We start from the raw sequence: 22,203 nt of genomic DNA on the forward strand, positions 1-22,203 counted from the left end.
CACTAGGGGTTTGTATCCCACTAGGACTCTGTATCCCACTAGGACTCTGTATCCTACTAGGACTCTGTATCCCACTGGGGTTCTGTATCCCACTAGGACTCTGTATCCCACTGGGACTCTGTATCCCACTAGGGTTCTGTATCCCACTAGGGGTCTGTATCCCACTGGGACTCTGTATCCCACTAGGGCTCTGTATCCCACTAGGGGTCTGTATCCCACTGGGACTCTGTATCCCACTAGGACTCTGTATCCCACTAGGACTCTGTATCCCACTAGGACTCTGTATCCCACTAGGACTCTGTATCCCACTGGGGTTCTGTATCCCACTGGGGTTCTGTATCCCACTAGGACTCTGTATCCCACTAGGACTCTGTATCCCACTAGGACTCTGTATCCCACTAGGGCTATGTATCCCACTAGGGGTCTGTATCCCACTGGGACTCTGTATCCCACTAGGGGTTTGTATCCCACTAGGACTCTGTATCCCACTAGGACTCTGTATCCCACTAGGGGTCTGTATCCCACTGGGGTTCTGTATCCCACTAGGACTCTGTATCCCACTGGGACTCTGTATCCCACTAGGACTCTGTATCCCACTGGGACTCTGTATCCCACTAGGACTCTGTATCCCACTAGGGCTTTGTATCCCACTAGGGGTCTGTATCCCACTAGGACTGTATCCCACTAGGGCTATGTATCCCACTAGGGCTATGTATCCCACTAGGGGTCTGTATCCCACTGGGACTCTGTATCCCACTAGGGGTTTGTATCCCACTAGGACTCTGTATCCCACTAGGACTCTGTATCCCACTAGGACTCTGTATCCCACTAGGACTCTGTATCCCACTGGGACTCTGTATCCCACTGGGACTCTGTATCCCACTAGGACTCTGTATCCCACTAAGACTCTGTGTCCCACTAGGGCCCTGTATCCCACTAGGACTCTGTGTCCCACTAGGGTCTGTATCCCACTAGGACTCTGTATTCCTATGGGACTCTGTATTCCACTGGGACTCTGTATCCGACTAGGACTCTGTATCCCACTAGGGCTATGTATCCCACTAGGACTCTGTATACCACTAGGACTCTGTATCCCACTAGGGGGCTATATCCCACTAGGGTTCTGTATCCCACTAGGACTCTGTATCCCACTAGGGGTCTGTATCCCACTGGGACTCTGTATCCCACTAGGACTCTGTATCCCACTAGGACTCTGTATCCCACTGGGACTCTGTATCCCACTAGGGCTCTGTATCCCACTAGGACTCTGTATCCCACTAGGACTCTGTATCCCACTAGGGGTCTGTATCCCACTAGGGTTCTGTTTCCCACTAGGACTCTGTATCCCACTAGGGGTCTGTATCCCACTGGGACTCTGTATCCCACTAGGACTCTGTATCCCACTAGGGCTATGTATCCCACTAGGGTTCTGTATCCAACTAGGGTTCTGTATCCCAGTAGGACTCTGTATCCCACTAGGGTTCTGTATCCCACTAGGACTCTGTATCCCACTAGGGGTCTGTATCCCACTGGGACTCTGTATCCCACTAGGACTCTGTATCCCACTAGGGCTATGTATCCCACTAGAGTCTGTATCCCACTAGGACTCTGTATCCCACTAGGACTCTGTATCCCACTAGGGGTCTGTATCCCACTAGGGTTCTGTATCCCACTAGGACTCTGTATCCCACTAGGGGTCTGTATCCCACTGGGACTCTGTATCCCACTAGGACTCTGTATCCCACTAGGACTCTGTATCCCACTGGGACTCTGTATCCCACTAGGGCTCTGTATCCCACTAGGACTCTGTATCCCACTAGGGGCCTGTATCCCACTGGGACTCTGTATCCCACTAGGACTCTGTATCCCAATAGGACTCTGTATCCCACTAGGACTCTGTATCCCACTAGGGGTCAGTATCCCACTAGGACTCTGTATCCCACTAGGACTCTGTATCCCACTAGGGCTCTGTATCCCACTAGGACTCTGTATCCCACTAGGGCTCTGTATCCCACTAGGACTCTGTATCCCACTAGGGGTCTGTATCCGACTAGGGATCCTCTTTGAGCTTGGGAGATGAACTATTACATTTTTGGATGATTTACTCCTCTGGAGATTTGTCTCCTTCTTGTTTAGAGAATGATATAATCAAGTGTTATATCTATTAATTGATTTGCGACCCAATAATTTGATAACTGTATTCAGGCTACTCAAGATTAACCCTGAAGACATGTAAGATGTTTTCCGTAGTGGGTAGTGACATGTTACATTGTTTTGGCAAAATGGCGATTTAAATGGCGGTGAAAGAATACAACAATATACAGTACTTTAAGTTGTTATTTGACAGTTTACTCATTGTTTTTCAGCCTCCTCAACTATCGATAGTAACCATGTGTTGGCCATCTGCTTCAAATACGGAGCAATTTACCTGATGTCAAATTACGATGACATTTGTCCACGAGTCGTCCACACTCTACTCACAGGTGAGAGGTTAAATCATATTGGTAACAAAATCTAAATATTGTCAAAATTTATCTAGCTGTCTACCAAATCTTATCACATAAAACTGTGAAACTGAATTTCAAGATAGCTATTAACATGATTTCTGTAACAGTTACTTTACAAACACCATTGAGGAAAAGGTCCAATGACCTGTATCTACAGGGTGATAGATGTTATTAGTTTGAGTGGCCTAAACAGATACATGTAACAGATTAGATGTCTGTAGGTGGTGTACTTTAGACGTTGGCTGGTCAGTTTAGGATTGATGGTCACTTTGCTGATTAACTCCAGTGAAGGTCTTCGACCTGTGAAAAATCTCCAGACCCAAGTTTGTGATGTATTGGATAATTTTTAGCCCACCATCATCAGATGGTAGGCTATTCAAATCACCCTGCATCTGTGGTCCAATGTCTGTCAGTCTTCTGTCTTTCATACATCTGTTTGTACGTCCGTCTGTCCATCTGGTAACAATCCTTTCTATCACTATTTCTTGAAAAGAACTGGAGAGATATTCCTCCTCAAACATCATGTGTAGGTTGACCTTGGTCCAAAATTGTGTCAATTCAATTGAGATTTTTGATCAAGAAAACAAAATGACCGACATACGATCATTTTGGATTTTGAAAATTAAAATTTGTGATCACTGTTCTTCGAAAAGTACTGAAGGGATATTTCTCAAACATGTTGAGTAGGTTTCCCTTGGCCCCTATAGTTGTTCCACTTCAATTTAGTTTTTAAACGAACATTAATGTTCGGTTATTGCAATCAAGAACTGGACTGAGAAATATGACCATATTTGGTAACCACATTCACCAATACGCTATCTACTGTCTGTTTCTATGAAATATGGCTGCACCCATTGCCTTATGCTTCAAATAATTTACTTGCAAAAACATTTTCGTTTTATATAGTAGTTTTACCGAAAACATTGAAATGTATTCAGTAGATGTTTACAGGATGTATACGATTTGAGAAATGCATAACGCTAGCAAAATGTGAAGACTAAATGAACCTGAACTTTGCGAATAACTCCAGGTCAATATATTTATATGTAAACAACTATTGCGCAGGCGCATTCGTCTTCGGATGTTTAGAAAGTTTTGCTCTTCCGTGTTCATTCCAAAACGGCTGACATTATAGCATAGGTCTGCAAATATGTCCGCGATTTACTTAAATGTGTAATATATATATTCTAGAATGTTACATCATTATCAATTAGGTGTGTATTTCTATAATTTAGAGAAAGAAATATATCAATAACGGCATACGAGACGATACCTTGTATCATTATGTTACTGTACGTGTTTGCGAGAAAGAACTGTACATATGTATAGGCTTACATATTAGGTGGCATTTGTGGTCAGGGTGACTGGTCAAAGCGTTAACATTGTCATCGATTTCCATATACCATTTTCCTTTGACGAAAATGACCAATAAATCAAATGCAAATGATATCTTGTTATGTGCACGGGATTGCTTGTTGTAGGCGATACTTGGAACATATTTACTGTTCTAAGGGAGGTAACTGCAAGATTACGGAAATCAAAAGTTAAACCAATTTGATTGGTCGATTCTTCCATGACTTTGGCATGGGGTTTAAAATCGAAGTGACAGATAACTACGGCAATATTCAGATATCAACAATAACATTTTTGGATACGTGTGGTTGAACAATTACATAGCTTGTTTTTATTTCGGCAAAGACGAGAATATTTACTGAAACGGACCACAGGTGAAGTGGACTTGGAAATACCGAAACGAAGAAAAATGGGGATTAATTATAATATAAATTGGCATTATTTTCAGAGAATTGACCCGAATATATGTTCTTCAGTGCCTAATTGTATCATATGTAAAATATTAGAGGTTTATTTGACCGAATTTTAAAGTAATTTTTCATTTGCGAATCGCAGCCCGATTTTCGTTAGAGTTGAATTACCGAAATGGCCGATAGTGGACCCAAAATCGATATTTTTACGAGAGAATTGATGTGTGTTTAAAGACCATATGATTTTTTTTTTTCATTTACCTGGAAGTATTTTGAAATAATTTGCGAATTCACGACTATATTTTCGATTGTGACGAACTACTGAGACGGTGTTAATTATAAGTTCATGTTAAGTCAATCTGATTGAAATCAGCTGTTTACTATGCACTACGTCTACGTAATTTTTTTTAAAGCCGGAAAAGGAAATCCGGATTATCTAAAAACAAATGCAAAAATACTTGTGATATTCACTTAATTTGATATTCAGCCGTTAATTGTAATTTGTAGTTTTATAACTTCTGATATATTGTGATTGATTCTCTATATAATATTGCTGTGGAACTTGTTATTTTTCAAACAAATTCATTTAAATAATTTGTTAATTTAGAATTTTCATCAAGTCATGATCAAGACTTGAAATTCTCACTACACCATACTTCAAACACGGAGTAGTCAATGAATTGATAAACTGAAAATTGAAGTCAAGCAAATGAGTTAATATTTACCTTAAATATTTTTTCAATATACAACAAATGTTCAGATGACTATTTGTGCCATGCTGTTACAAGATTTCAGTTACAATTCTAAAATTGAATTAGTATGTAAATATATGTTATCCTGTCAATATCCACAAAGCGAGTGTAGTCTACTGTACTCAAAGTCCTGCTAGTAGATAGCGGTACATATACTTACATCTAGTGCTTACTTGTGTGAACAAAATGGTTCATATATTTCTATATATGACTTCACAAATCATGTGGTGTCTGAAGATCTGAATGAACGATGTATTCAATTATTTTTATGAAATGTTCAAGTCATAGATCAAAAATATTGATTTCAGGTCCATTTTGGTAATTCAACTATGACGGCAATCAGGCCTCAAATGGCGAATGATTACAAAAATTTGAAATACTTCTCGGTCAAGTAAACCCCTAATATTTTACATATGATTAATTTTGACATTGGAGAACATACAATTGTGTCCATTCTCTAAGCACTGGTAGAAAGTAGAGAATAGAGCTTCATAAATATATTCTCAAAATTACTAATTATCCCGGTAAATATAACATTTTACATAAACCTCCCATGACTGATGGTGAACTTAAACTTGCAAATCTCCTGTGTCATTCCAATTTTGATATGTGTAAATATATACACGTACTGTATATATATAGTTATAGATATGGAATGCTTCACAAATTTGCATACAGTTATGGAATCTTATAACACCCCCAAAAATGTTCTCTCCACATAAAGGTGTGATTTGTGCAATTACATTGCTGAACTGTGTGGTTCAGTATGATTGGATGATCAACATTGGAAAAGGACAATAAATAGGGAATGTGTCGTCCCATCGAATGGACTGTAATCTTTGTGATCAGGTTTGAAGTTGAAAATGAAGCTTGAAGTTTTCTTTTCCTGTTTACTGAATTATTCGATGAAGATAGTCTTACAATACTGTAATTATACCAGAGGTATATCTTCTCATATAAAGATTTATTAACATCAAATGATTCCTGAACAAAAGGAGTCCAATTTTTGGTTTTGAAGTACCATACATGCTTGAGTACAGTTTCAATAGAATACATTCCTAATCCGGGCCTTGATTAGCAGCTCTGGTTTTGGTTTTCAGTAATTCTTTATTCGTGTTTCATCATATTAAGTTGAAATATGCCAAACTAACGATGGAACTAGCCTAAATTTAGTGCATATTAGAAGTTGGCATCAATAAGGTCACAGAGTCCCGTCTGTATTATAACTGATGATGCCTTCCCGAAAGAAAGAAGACATTTTATTTTCATCCATCCAAGATAGATCAACAAACTTCCAATTTCAATTAGGACCTTACAGAAACATGCATGTGTACAATCATATCAGAACAGCTGCAAACATTTCAAATTATTTGCAATTAATTCCTAAACCGATATCAGTAAATTTATCAACTTGAAACTTAGAAGATTACTGATTTTGCATTAAACAGTAATGTTCGTTTACAGTACTGATTTTGCATTAAACAGTAATGTTCGTTTACAGTACTTACAGTACTTTGATTTTTTATCAGGAAAACAAAAATGGCTGACAGACTGCCATCTTGGATTTTGAGAATTGAAGTTTGTTATCACTATATTGGTTGAAAGAAACTTTAAGGATATTTCTGAAACATGATAAGTAGGTTCCCATTGGTCCCTAATTGCCTATTTAATTTAGGTTTTTCATCAGGAAAATAAAACGTCTGATATGCAGCCAACTTTTTAGAACTGTAGATCTACGCTTTGTACTGAAGATCAACAACCTGTACTGTAGAATTGTTCTTGCTGTCCTAGTCAACAAGTCATCAATATTGGTCTCAGGTCAGTGATCTCGTTAAGACGTTACAAGTAAAACTGACCAGTGGTCATTTGGTGTTGACGTTTCTTTTTTTCTGGAGTCTAAAGGATTTGTTCTATTCATGAGACGAGTATGACAGACGTTGTCGTGTTTTCCTGTACTATACAACCCTCTGGCATTGTTTACGCTCAATGGGTATAATCTGGATGGATTTTTGGGAGAAAATTGTTGGAAAATTCTTTGATAACCCCTACAAAAGGATGATCTGGCATTTTCAGAGAAAAGCTTGTCAAATTGAATCAGCTTAGTTATAGCCCAAGGAGAATTCTCGTAATGGCTGAGTAAAGTGAGTTGTAGAGAGCACAGCCATGATTGCTTCCTAACGGGCGCATGTGAAAGCTTTTAGCTGTGATCATGTGTCCAATGTGGATGGTTTCCGTACAGGGTCCACACGGTACCAGAGGTCGGTGGGCGGTAGTTTAGGTCATCAATCACTATGCAGTAGTAATATGCCATTTTAAGACATTTCTGTCAAACATATTGTGGTTAAAACTTTTTTTACAACATTTAAATAGTTGGCTATGGAGTTTCTGACACATATGATTTAATGTTGGACATTTCTCCGTGGACCAGCGTTTAATTATTTATGATATAAAAACACAGTTGTTTCCTCTTCAAAGATTCATATTGATTTTTTTTCACAGCATATTGAGGTCAGGATCTGTACATATTGTAACTCACACAGGTACATAACATGTTTTGTTGTTGTTTATTTTAATAAACTTATAATATACATAGGTTATCTCCCTAATAATCTTATAATATACATAGGTTATCTCCCTTGGATTTCTATTTCCTCACACCCTCTATCTTTCTCTTTCTCCTTTTATTTCTTCCTTTTAAGCCGTAACTCATCTCTTTCCTCCTTTCCTTTCTCTCTCTTTCATTTACTCCTTTTCTTTTTCTTCTCTTTAGTTTTCGCAATTCTCCTCCTATTTTTAGCTCACCTGCCCGAAGGGCAAGTGAGCTTATGCCGTGGCGCGGCGTCCGTCGTCCGTCCGGCCGTCCGGCCGTCCGTCCGACGTCAACTTTTCCATTCAAGCAACTTCTTCTCAATAACCAAAAGGCCCAGAGACCTAATATTGGACCTGTAGCATGCTGGGGTGAAGGGCTACCAAGTTTGTTCAAATGAATAACGTTGACCTTCATTCAAGGTCACAGGGGTCAAAAAGGCTAAAATCTTTAAACAACTTCTTCTCAATAACCAAGAGTCCCAGGGAGTATATATTAGGTCTGTAGCATGCTGGGGTGAAGGGCTACCAAGTTTGTTCAAATGAATGACCTTGACTTTCATTCAAGGTCACAGGGGTCAAATATGCTAAAAAAAAATTAAACGACTTCTTCTAAATAGCCAAAAGACCCAGGGACTTGATATTGGGTCTGAAGCATGCTGGGGTGAAGGGCTACCAAGTTTGTTCAAATGAATGACCTTGACCTTCATTCAAGGTCACAGGAGTCAAAAAGGCTAAAATCTTTAAACGACTTCTTCTCAATAACCAACAGATCCAGAGACCTAATATTTGGCCTGCAGCATGCTAGGGTGAAGGGCTCCCAAGTTTGTTCAAATGAATGACCTTGATCTTCATTCAAGGTCACAGGAGTCAAAAAGGCTAAAATCTTTGAACGACTTCTTCTCAATAACCAAGAGGCCCAGGGAGTTGATATTTCGCCTGTAGCATGCTGGGGTGAAGGGCTACCAAGTTTGTTCAAATGAATGACCTTGACCTTCATTCAAGGTCACAGGAGTCAAAAAGGCTGAAATCTTTAAACGACTTCTTCTCAATAACCAACAGATCCAGAGACCTAATATTTGGCCTGCAGCATGCTAGGGTGAAGGGCTCCCAAGTTTGTTCAAATGAATGACCTTGACCTTCATTCAAGGTCACAGGAGTCAAAAAGGCTAAAATCTTTAAACAACTTCTTCTCAATAACCAAGAGTCCCAGAGACCTAATATTTGGCCTGTAGCATCCTGGGGTGAAGGGCTCCCAAGTTTGTTCAAATGAATGACCTTGATCTTCATTCAAGGTCACAGGAGTCAAAAAGGCTGAAATCTTTAAACGACTTCTTCTCAATGACCAAGAGGCCCAGGGAGTTGATATTGGGTCTGTAGCATGCTTGGGTAAAGGGCTACCAAGTTTGCTCAAATGAATGACCTTGATCTTTATTCAAGGTCACAGGAGTCAAAAAGGCTAAAATCTTTAAACAACTTCTTCTCAATAACCAACAGTCCCAGGGAATTGATATTGGCTCTGTAGCATGCTGGGGTGAAGGGCTACCTAGTTTGTTCAAATGAATGACCTTGACCTTCATTCAATATCACAGGGACCAAACAGGCTAAAATATTTAAACGACTTCTTCTCAAGAACCAAGAGTCCCAGGGAGTTGATATTGGGTTTGTAGCATGCTGCGGTAAAGGGCTACCAAATTTGTTCAAATGAATGACCTTGACCTTCATTCAAGGTCACAGGAGTCAAAAAGGCTAAAATCTTGAAACGACTTCTTCTCAATAACCAAGAGTCCCAGGGAGTTGATATTGGGTTTGTAGCATGCTGCGGTAAAGGGCTACCAAATTTGTTGAAATGAATGACCTTGACCTTCATTCAAGGTCACAGGAGTCAAAAAGGCTGAAATCTTGAAACGACTTCTTCTCAATAACCAAGAGTCCCATGGAGTTAATATTGGGTCTGTAGCATGCTGGGGTAAAGGGCTACCAAGTTTGTTCAAATGAATGACCCTGACTCGCATTCAAGGTCACGTCGATCAAGTATGCTTAAATCTTTGAATGACTTTTAGTGAAAAGCCAAAGTGCAGAGAGACATTATTATATTGGTCCTGTAGCATGCTTTCAAATAACTGCAGGATCCATATATGAAAAGATCACTGCATTGCAGGTGAGCGATTTGGGCCCATTGGGCCCTTGTATATTCCTTCTTTCCATTTTTATCATGTCAACTATTTCCAGTCAATGTCTCTTACTTTTTCTCTTCTGTCTCCCCCCCCCCCCCCCCCCCCCCCCCACTCACACTACTTAATCCTTTATGTGATATTTGTAGCCAATAAGACAATCATGTGATGATAACAACTTTTTTTCTGATCACTGTATTAATAGCTAAAAAAAAACATTTAAAAAAATTAGAATATGCTTTCAGAAATAAAGTGAATTTGGTTTAAAACAAGCATTATACTGATGATAAGATAAAGAGTTGCTGCCGGTGGTACCATATCCTGCATTATTATTGCACTACAGACATTCATTTAATTTCTGATCATAACTAATCGTTCCTGATACCTTCCACCATGAATACGCTACGCCGTTTCTGACTAAGTGCTATCTGAGTGTAGGCATGGGGCAGACTCATTAAATGATACTAGAGTCGATCTTAGCAGCGATACAACTGAGGATAATCATATGATCATCTCCCGGGCAACTCGCTGGCCATATCCCATCGCCATTGACGTGGCAGATACAAAAATTGCTGGGCCACAATTACAGCTGTTCTTTGCAAACAATCAATGTACTGTAATCAAACAATATGTTTCTGGATGAGAATAGTATAACCAAATTATCTTCCTGTAAAGACAATGGCTGTCGGGTGGCATATCATAACCCTCACGATCAATACTGACAGATTCTCAACAGGCATTCCTGGGCATTCTAAACACACAGACCAAGCAATAACCGGAGGCTTGTGTCGGCCATAGTATCTATAATCACTGTTACCACCGGTGGTTGATAACTCAAGTTACCCACCCCCAACATGGCCGACCGGGTGGTAGGTAACTCCAGTTAGTGATAATAATTAATATAAGACATTTATAACTATAAGTGTCTGTTAGAGGAGAAAGGACCTAAGCAAATTTAAGCTGGATGTCCTACAAACTTGAAATTGAGTAATCAGTAAAGATAACATCCGATCTGTCTGTATGGGTTTTGTCATAACATCCGATCTGTCTGTACGGGTTTTGTCATAACATCCGATCTGTCTGTACGGGTTTTGTCATAACATCCGATCTGTCTGTATGGGTTTTGTCATAACATCCGATCTGTCTGTATGGGTTTTGTCATAACATCCGATCTGTCTGTAAGGGTTTTGTCATAACATCCGATCTGTCTGTACGGGTTTTGTCATAACATCCGATCTGTCTGTATGGGTTTTGTCATAACATCGATCTGTCTGTATGGGTTTTGTCATAACATCCGATCTGTCTGTATGGGTTTTGTCATAACATCCGATCTGTCTGTATGGGTTCTGTCATAACATCCGATCTGTCTGTATGGGTTCTGTCAGAGCAAGCTTATCACATGTTGTTTCGGTTATATTTGTTTTTCATTCTGCACCTAAGTCTGTCATTAAAGATGGGTTCCATTAGATTTTTTCTTCTTCTACAACAGCACAATACTTCTGATGAAAAGCATTAAGTTATGAAAGGCTTATGACGTTTTTGTCATTCTCACAGAGAATTGTCACTCATTTACAGTCATTTTTGCTTTATAAGTATACATAGAGAATATCGCATGATATTTCAAAGCTAGTGACCCTCAGTGTACAGGTCGTGAAAATCGCTCGTAAACAAATAAACACATGACCAATTGGTACCCATAATGCATTTTCCCTATTCTACTAATTTAAATAATGATATAAAGATGTACGTGTGTACCGTTTTAATGCTGTATGAACATTTCTGGTACACATGCTTTGTGTAATTTTTGGGGGCCCAGCCTCTGCTTGACATTTCAGTTCACAGTTACCTTTTTGTTTTAGAATTGTAAAAAAAATAAAAACACAGAAGACGTAAAAAGCTATCTGGCTCTGTGCTCTAGTTTCAAAACCATTGTTAACCATGAAGAAGCCCAATATTAGATATGACAAGTTTGTTATAGAACAGCTCATGTTTGGATGTGGGTGGGTTCGGGTTAGTATGGCAGATAATTCTCTCAGTGGCAGAATTTCTACTTTCCATCGTCTTTACTTGATAGAATTATTAAATAAAATGCTCTCATCATTGGTAACTGAATGTATAACAACAGCATTACCCACATAAATTAGACCCAAATAAATTGTTTAAGACTGGCAAACTGTGAAGTCAGGTCTCCGATCATTGTATTGTGCTGATGTCACATACAGCACGTTCCTTAATCGTCTCTCAGCTGTCATGCTCTTTTACCATTCCTCACGAAGATGTCGGTGAAAAGTGACTTAAAGCCTTCCTACAAGCTGTCTCATCATCTCATGGCCTTCCTACAAGCTGTCTCATCATCTCATGGCCTTCCTACAAGCTGTCTCATCATCTCATGGCCTTCCTACAAGCTGTCTCATCATCTCATGGCCTTCCTACAGGCTGTCTCATCATCTCATGGCCTTCCTACAGGCTGTCTCATCATCTCATGGCCTTCCTACAAGCTGTCTCATCATCTCATGGCCTTCCTACAAGCTGTCTCATCATCTCATGGCCTTCCTACAGGCTGTCTCATCATCTCATGGCCTTCCTACAGGCTGTCTCATCATCTCATGGCCTTCCTACAAGCTGTCTCATCATCTCATGGCCTTCCTACAAGCTGTCTCATCATCTCATGGCCTTCCTACAGGCTGTCTCATCATCTCATGGCCTTCCTACAAGCTGTCTCATCATCTCATGGCCTTCCTACAAGCTGTCTCATCATCTCATGGCCTTCCTACAAGCTGTCTCATCATCTCATGGCCTTCCTACAAGCTGTCTCATCATCTCATGGCCTTCCTACAAGCTGTCTCATCATCTCATGGCGGACAACATGAAAGTGTGTCAATAAGGGGGCAGCCAGGCTAATAGTATGAGCTTATGATCTCCAAGTCGTTAGGGAGTCTCTAAGTCATTAAGGAGTCTCCGAGTCATTAGGGAATCTCTAAGTCATTAGGGAGTCTCCAAGTCATTAGGGAGTCTCTAAGGGAGTCACTAAGTCATTAGGGAGTCTCTAAGTCAGTAGGGAGTCTCTAAGTCATTAGGGAGTCTCTAAGTCATTAGGGAGTCTAAGTCATTAGGGAGTCTCTAAGGGAGTCACTAAGTCATTAGGGAGTCTCTAAGTCAGTAGGGAGTCTCTAAGTCATTAGGGAGTCTCTAAGTCATTAGGGAGTCACTAAGTCATTAGGGAGTCTCTAAGTCATTAGGGAGTCTCTAAGTCGTTAGGGAGTCTCTAAGTCGTTAGGGAGTCTCCAAGTCGTTAGGGAGTCTCCAAGTCGTTAGGGAGTCTATAAGTCATAGGGAGTCTCTAAGTCATAGGGAGTCTCTAAGTCATTAGGGAGTCTCTAGGTCATTAGGGAGTCTCTAAGTCATTAGGGAGTCTCTAAGGGAGTCTAAGTCGTAAGGGAGTCTCTAAGTCATTTGGGAGTCTCTAAGGGAGTCACTAAGTCATTAGGGAGTCTCTAAGTCAGTAGGGAGTCTAAGTCATTAGGGAGTCTCTAAGGGAGTCACTAAGTCATTAGGGAGTCTCTAAGTCATTAGGGAGTCACTAAGTCATTAGGGAGTCTCTAAGTCATTAGGGAGTCTCTAAGTCGTTAGGGAGTCTCCAAGTCGTTAGGGAGTCTCTAAGTCATAGGGAGTCTCTAAGTCATTAGGGAGTCTCTAAGTCATAGGGAGTCTCTAAGTCATTAGGGAGTCTCTAAGTCATTAGGGAGTCTCTAAGTCGTTAGGGAGTCTCTAAGTCATTAGTGAGTCTCTAAGTCATTAGGGAGTCACTAAGTCATTAGGGAGTCTAAGTCATTAGGGAGTCTCTAAGTCATTAGGGAGTCTCTATGTCATTAGGGAGTCTCTAGGTCATTAGGGAGTCTCTAAGGGAGTCTAAGTCATAAGGGAGTCTCTATGTCATTAGGGAGTCTCTAAGTCATTAGGGAGTCACTAAGTCATTAGGGAGTCTCTAAGTCATTAGGGAGTCTCTAAGTCATTAGGGAGTCTCTAAGTCGTTAGGGAGTCTCTAAGGGAGTCTCTAAGTCATTAGGGAGTCTCTAAGTCATTAGGGAGTCACTTAGTCATTAGGGAGTCTCTAAGTCATTAGGGAGTCTCTAGGTCATTAGGGAGTCTCTAAGGGAGTCTCTAGGTCATTAGGGAGTCTCTAAGGGAGTCTAAGTCATAAGGGAGTCTCTATGTCATTAGGGAGTCTGTAAGTCATTAGGGAGTCTCTAAGGGAGTCACTAAGTCATTAGGGAGTCACTAAGTCTTTAGGGAGTCTCTAAGTCATTAGGGAGTCTCTGAGTCATTAGGGAGTCTCTAAGTCATTAGGGAGTCTCTAAGTCATTAGGGAGTCACTAAGTCATTAGGGAGTCTCCAAGTCATAAGGGAGTCTCTAAGTCATTAGGGAGTCTCTAAGTCATTAGGGAGTCTCTAAGTCATTAGGGAGTCTCCAAGTCATAAGGGAGTCTCTAAGTCATTAGGGAGTCACTAAGTCATTAGGGAGTCTCTAAGTCATTAGGGAGTCTCTAGGTCGTTAGGGAGTCTCTAAGTCGTTAGGGAGTCTCCAAGTCGTTAGGGAGTCTCCAAGTCGTTAGGGAGTCTCTAAGTCATAGGGAGTCTCTAAGTCATAGGGAGTCTCTAAGTCATTAGGGAGTCTCTAAGTCATTAGGGAGTCTCTAAGTCATTAGGGAGTCTCTAAGGGAGTCTAAGTCGTAAGGGAGTCTCTAAGTCATTTGGGAGTCTCTAAGTCATTAGGGAGTCTCTAAGGGAGTCTAAGTCGTAAGGGAGTCTCTAAGTCATTTGGGAGTCTCTAAGGGAGTCACTAAGTCATTAGGGAGTCTCTAAGTCAGTAGGGAGTCTAAGTCATTAGGGAGTCTCTAAGGGAGTCACTAAGTCATTAGGGAGTCTAAGTCATTAGGGAGTCTCTAAGTCATTAGGGAGTCTCTATGTCATTAGGGAGTCTCTAGGTCATTAGGGAGTCTCTAAGGGAGTCTAAGTCATAAGGGAGTCTCTATGTCATTAGGGAGTCTCTAAGTCATTAGGGAGTCACTAAGTCATTAGGGAGTCTCTAAGTCATTAGGGAGTCTCTAAGTCGTTAGGGAGTCTCCAAGTCGTTAGGGAGTCTCTAAGTCATAGGGAGTCTCTAAGTCATTAGGGAGTCTCTAAGTCATAGGGAGTCTCTAAGTCATGAGGGAATCTCTAAGTCGTTAGGGAGTCTCTAAGGGAGTCTCTAAGTCATTAGGGAGTCTCTAAGTCATTAGGGAGTCTCTAAGTCATTAGGGAGTCACTTAGTCATTAGGGAGTCTCTAAGTCATTAGGGAGTCTCTAGGTCATTAGGGAGTCTCTAAGGGAGTCTCTAGGTCATTAGGGAGTCTCTAAGGGAGTCTAAGTCATAAGGGAGTCTCTATGTCATTAGGGAGTCTGTAAGTAATTAGGGAGTCTCTAAGGGAGTCACTAAGTCATTAGGGAGTCACTAAGTCTTTAGGGAGTCTCTAAGTCATTAGGGAGTCTCTGAGTCATTAGGGAGTCTCTAAGTCATTAGGGAGTCTCGAAGTCATTAGGGAGTCTCTAAGTCATTAGGGAGTCACTAAGTCATTAGGGAGTCTCCAAGTCATAAGGGAGTCTCTAAGTCATTAGGGAGTCTCTAAGTCATTAGGGAGTCTCTAAGTCATTAGGGAGTCTCCAAGTCATAAGGGAGTCTCTAAGTCATTAGGGAGTCTCTAAGTCATTACGGAGTCTCTAAGGGAGTCTCCAAGTCATTAGGGAGTCTCTAAGTCATTAGGGAGTCTCTAAGTCATTAAGGAATCTCTATGTCATTAGGGAGTCTCTAAGGGAGTCACTAAGTCATTAGGGAGTCTCCGAGTCATTAGGGAGTCTCTAAGGGAGTCACTAAGTCATTAGGGAGTCACTAAGTCATTAGGGAGTCTCCAAGTCATTAGGGAGTCTCCAAGTCATTAGGGAGTCTATAAGGGAGTCACTAAGTCATTAGGGAGTCTCTAAGTCATTAGGGAGTCTCCGAGTCATTAGGGAGTCTCTAAGTCATTAGGGAGTCTCCAAGTCATTAGGGAGTCTCTAAGTCATTAGGGAGTCTCTGAGTCATTAGGGAGTCTCTAAGTCATTAGGGAGTCTCTGAGTCATTAGGGAGTCTCTAAGTCATTAGGGAGTCTCTATGTCATTAGGGAGTCTCTAAGTCATTAGGGAGTCTCTAAGTCATTAGGGAGTCTCATAATTTTAATTCAAAGTAGGGGAACACTATGTAGTAACTCCTAACATTTTTATCAATGTTTAAGACACTTAATGCCAGGGACTTATTGATTAATAAAGTATTATACAGAAAATTATTATCCCAACTTGAAGAATTCTGGAATTTATATAGAAATAATGACAATAAACATCATGAGAGTTGATTCCATGCTGTATTCACGAAATAACTAACAGACAGACAGTGACATATCAGGACCATGTCAAAAAGGATCACTCCAATAAGGGATCGTGTCAATAAGGATCACTCCAATAAGGGATCGTGTCAATAAGGACCGCATCAATAAGGGATCGTGTCAATAAGGATCACTCCACTAAGGGATCATGTCAATAAGGACCGGATCAATAAGGGATCGTGTCAATAAAGATCACTCCAATAAGGGATCATGTCAATAAGGACTGGATCAATAAGGGATCATGTCAATAAGGACCGGATCAATAAGGATCACATCAATTATAAGGATCACGCAAATAAGGCATCACAACAATAAGGATTATGTCAATAAGGGATATCACACTAATAAGGTAATAAGGATTGCCCCAATAAGGAGGATCTATGACAGCTTTTCTTCTTCACAGTGTTTGATGGAAATCACAGTAAGATAGGTGTGTGGCCATTTTAATTACCAAGACTTCTGTATTCCTGTACAGAGTGTAGTGATTTATGATTGTTTGTTTCACAATGTGTGAGGATTATATGGACACAAAGACAATGTGTGAGGATTATATGGAAACAAAGACAATGTGTGAGGATTATATGGACACAAAGACAATGTGAGAGGATTATATGGAAACACACAAAGACAATGTGTGAGGATTATATGGACACAAAGACAATGTGTGAGGATTATATGGACACAAAGACAATGTGTGATGATTATATGGAAACACACAAAGACAATGTGTGAGGATTATATGGACACAAAGACAATGTGAGGATTATATGGACACAAAGACAATGTGTGAGGATTATATGGACACAAAGACAATGTGTGAGGATTATATGGAAACACACAAAGACAATGTGTGAGGATTATATGGACACAAAGACAATGTGAGGATTATATGGACACAAAGACAATGTGTGAGGATTATATGGAAACAAAGACAATGTGTGAGGATTATATGGAAACACACAAAGACAATGTGTGAGGATTATATGGACACAAAGACAATGTGTGAGGATTATATGGAAACACACAAGACAATGTGTGAGGATTATATGGACACAGACAATGTGTGAGGATTATATGGACACAGACAATGTGTGAGGATTATATGGACACAAGGACAATGTGTGAGGATTATATGGAAACACACAAAGACAACGTGTGAGGATTATATGGAAACACACAAAGACAATGTGTGAGGATTATATGGACACACACAAAGACAATGTGTGAGGATTATATGGACACAAAGACAATGTGTGAGGATTATATGGACACACACAAAGACAATGTGTGAGGATTATATGGACACAAGGACAGTGTGTGAGGATTATATGGACACAAAGACAATGTGTGAGGATTATATGGACACAAAGACAATGTGTGAGGATTATATGGAAACACACAAAGACAATGTGTGAGGATTATATGGACACAAAGACAATGTGTGAGAATTATATGGAAACACACAAAGACAACGTGTGAGGATTATATGGACACAAGGACAATGTGTGAGGGTTATATGGACACAAAGACAACGTGTGAGGATTATATGGACACAAAGACAATGTGTGAGGATTATATGGACACAAAGACAATGTGTGAGGATTATATGGAAACACACAAAGACCATTTGTGAGGATTATATGGAAACACAAAGACAATGTGTGAGTATTGTATGGACACACACAAAGACAATGTGTGAGGATTATATGGAAACACACAAGGACAATGTGTGAGGATTATATGGAAACACAAAGACAATGTGTGAGGATTATATGGAAACACACAAGGACAATGTGTGAGGATTATATGGAAACACACACAAGGACAATGTGTGAGGATTATATGGAAACACACAAAGACAATATGTGAGGATTATATGGAAACACACAAAGACAATGTGAGGATTACATGGACACAAGGACAATGTGTGAGGATTATATTGACACAAAGACAATGTGTGAGGATTATATTGACACAAAGACAATGTGTGAGGATTATATAGAAACACACAAAGACAATGTGTGAGGATTATATTGACACAAAGACAATGTGTGAGGATTATATGGAAACAAAGACAATGTGTGAGGATTATATGGACACAGACAATGTGTGAGGATTATATGGACACAGACAATGTGTGAGGATTATATGGAAACACACAAAGACAATGTGTGAGGATTATATGGACACAAAGACAATGTGTGAGGATTATATTGACACACACAAAGACAATGTGTGAGGATTATATGGACACAGACAATGTGTGAGGATTATATGGACACAGACAATGTGTGAGGATTATATGGAAACACACAAAGACAATGTGTGAGGATTATATGGACACAAGGACAATGTGTGAGGATTATATGGACACAAAGACAATGTGTGAGGATTATATGGAAACACACAAAGACAACGTGTGAGGATTATATGGACACAAGGACAATGTGTGAGGATTATATGGACACAAACACAATGTGTGATGATTATATGGAAACACACACAAGGACAATGTGTGAGTATTGTATGGAAACACACAAGGACAATGTGTGAGGATTATATGGAAACACACAAAGACAATGTGTGAGGATTATATGGACACACACAAGGACAATGTGTGAGGATTATATGGACACACACAAAGACAATGTGTGAGGATTATATGGACACAAAGACAATGTGTGAGGATTATATGGACACAAAGACAACGTGTGAGGATTATATTGACACAAAGACAATGTGTGAGGATTATATGGACACAAAGACAATGTGTGAGGATTATATGGAAACACAGACAATGTGTGAGGATTATATGGACACACACAAAGACAATGTGTGAGGATTATATGGACACACGCAAAGACAATGTGTGAGGATTATATGGACACAAAGACAATGTGTGAGGATTATATGGACACAAAGACAACGTGTGAGGATTATATTGACACAAAGACAATGTGTGAGGATTATATGGACACAAAGACAATGTGTGAGGATTATATGGAAACACAGACAATGTGTGAGGATTATATGGACACACACAAAGACAATGTGTGAGGATTATATGGACACACACAAAGACAATGTGTGAGGATTATATGAACACACACAAAGACAATGTGTGAGGATTATATGGACACACACAAAGACAATGTGTGAGGATTATATGAACACACACAAAGACAATGTGTGGGGATTATATGGACACACACAAAGACAATGTGTGAGGATTATATGGACACACACAAAGACAATGTGTGAGGATTATATGGACACAAGGACAATGTGTGAGGATTGTATGGAAACACAAAGACAATGTGTGAGGATTGTATGGACACAGACAATGTGTGAGGATTATATGGACACACACAAAGACAATGTGTGAGGATTATATGGACACAAAGACAATGTGTGAGGATTGTATGGACACACACAAAGACAATATGTGAGGATTATATGGAAACACACAAAGACAACGTGTGAGGATTGTATGGACACACACAAAGACAATGTGTGATGATTATATGGAAACACAAAGACAATGTGTGAGGATTGTATGGACACAGACAATGTGTGAGGATTATATGGACACAAAGACAATGTGTGAGGATTGTATGGACACACACAAAGACAATGTGTGAGGATTATATGGAAACACACAAAGACAATGTGTGAGGATTATATGGACACACACAAAGACAATGTGTGAGGATTATATGGACACAAAGACAATGTGTGAGGATTATATGGACACAAAGACAATGTGTGAGGATTATATGGAAACACACAAAGACAATGTGTGAGGATTATATGGACACAAAGACAATGTGTGATGATTATATGGAAACACACAAAGACAATGTGTGAGGATTATATGGACACAAAGACAATGTGTGATGATTATATGGAAACACACAAAGACAATGTGTGAGGATTATATGGACACAAAGACAATGTGTGAGGATTATATGGACACAAAGACAATGTGTGAGGATTATTTGGAAACACACAAAGAATTACAGCCTAGAGCTCTATGAATTTAAGCTGACTTGATTTGGTACAGAAATTGAATTGTACCACAAAACTGTTGCATAGTTCACCATGTTGTGGTTATAAATTTCATTTCATCATTTACAGTAGATGCGGGTTTTCTATTAAGAAAAACTATGAGGTTTTCATGTAAAGCGAATATACATGTACAATCCTAATCAATTTTAACTGAATTATCCTCGTTGATGTGTGTTGAGTAGTGAATTAAGTGACGGCTAATTCAGTAGTTTGTGTGAGAAAAGCAATCAGAAGAAACACAATACTACCTGGATACGAGGATTTCACAGCGGGGAGATCCATCATGGTCGGTAGGGATCGGCCATGTCGTTTGTATCAGCCCGGTGTTCAGTTTTCTTGTCTCTCCCGTCCTATTACAAACATGGACAACATCCCTCACACACAGATGGTATTATTGTGACACACTACAAAGACATTTAGAAAATATCATTTAGAACATTGCAGAAGACGCCATTTAAAGAATTTATGAGAATATTAGAAGATATTATTTGGAACATTTCAGAAACATGCAGACGACACCATTGATAGAATTTGTGGGAATAATAAAAGATATTATTTGGAACATTTCAGAAACATGCAGACAACACCATTTAGAGTATTAGATATCTTATTCAGTATGTGCTGAAACAAATGGAAGATACTTTTGGAAAAATTTAGAACACTGAGTCTGCTTGTTAAAATTTGAGTACAACGAAAAATTATCCTCTTTTAATCAATTTTCTTTATTATGTACAGATTTATTTAAAACCATCTCTGACGGTGTTAAAAGTTACGTAACTTTTGTAGAAATATTACCATAAAGGTTCACTGTTTCTTCTTTACTGTGGAGATAAGATAGGATTGGAAACAAACACTACAAATTAACAATGTTTTCACCAATAGATTAGATATCGGTTCTGTACAAACCCTTCACGCCTCACGGGACCAATTTGTCATGAAAATGATACTAGAAAAAAGCACACTGCTGTTTACAAAGATAGTATGACTCGTTTACATGTTTACACAGCTAGATAGTAAACAAGACAAATAAATATTGTCGCCAAAATCAGCAATATCCTTCTGTAACTCAAGTATGAAATGAGATTGCAGAATGTTACTGTCGACAAAATGGTGTTAACCTTTCACGTGATAATTTTTGAAGCATCATGTGAAATATTTGTTATTTAAGAAAGCTGGAGTGCAACTTTAATGAGTTTGCATGCTGGAAGTCGCAAAGCCTCATTATGAGCATATTAGTCTCCTATTAAAAAATATTGAACAACAATTTTTCAGAGTTTGTTCTTGTGAGTAATCATTCTATATAACCAGAATGTGTACAAGTCCATTGTAAACACAAAATTCATTCCCCAACACTATAACTATGATTACATAGCGCTTTACTACGTCCTTATGGCCGCTCTCAATGCACTTCATTTTACATCATTTCCAATCATTATGACGATAATGAGAGTCACTGACGTGTATAATGCACCACCTCGTTGGAGACAATGATTCAGAACCTGGGCATTGATGTCTAGATAGATACTCCACTGGCTATGTTGTCTAGGTAGATACTCAACTGGCTATGTTGTCTAGATAGATACTCGACTGGCTATGTTGTCTAGATACTCGACTAGCTATGTTGTCTAGATAGATACTCGACTGGCTATGTTGTCTAGATACTCGACTGGCTATGTTGTCTAGATAGATACTCCACTGGCTATGTTGTCTAGATACTCGACTGGCTATGTTGTCTAGATAGATACTCGACTGGCTATGTTGTCTAGATAGATACTCCACTGGCTTTGTTGTCTAGGTAGATACTCAACTGGCTATGTTGTCTAGGTAGATACTCGACTGGCTATGTTGTCTAGATAGATACTCCACTGGCTTTGTTGTCTAGGTAGATACTCCACTGG

At 39.6% G+C, this 22,203-nt stretch overlaps 1 protein-coding gene across 1 annotated transcript in view; it reads left to right on the forward strand.

The window, feature by feature from the left end:
• The window catches only part of LOC117326790 (tubby-related protein 4-like), a 205,217-nt gene that overhangs the window by 114,441 nt on the left and 68,573 nt on the right, over positions 1-22,203 (forward strand). The window contains exon 6 of the mRNA XM_033883515.1: positions 2,367-2,483. Coding sequence (XP_033739406.1) covers positions 2,367-2,483 — 117 coding nt within the window. The remainder of the gene's footprint in view (positions 1-2,366; positions 2,484-22,203) is intronic.

The sequence above is a fragment of the Pecten maximus genome, chromosome 5 (assembly GCF_902652985.1).
Source record: "Pecten maximus chromosome 5, xPecMax1.1, whole genome shotgun sequence".
Classification (NCBI taxonomy): domain Eukaryota; kingdom Metazoa; phylum Mollusca; class Bivalvia; order Pectinida; family Pectinidae; genus Pecten; species Pecten maximus.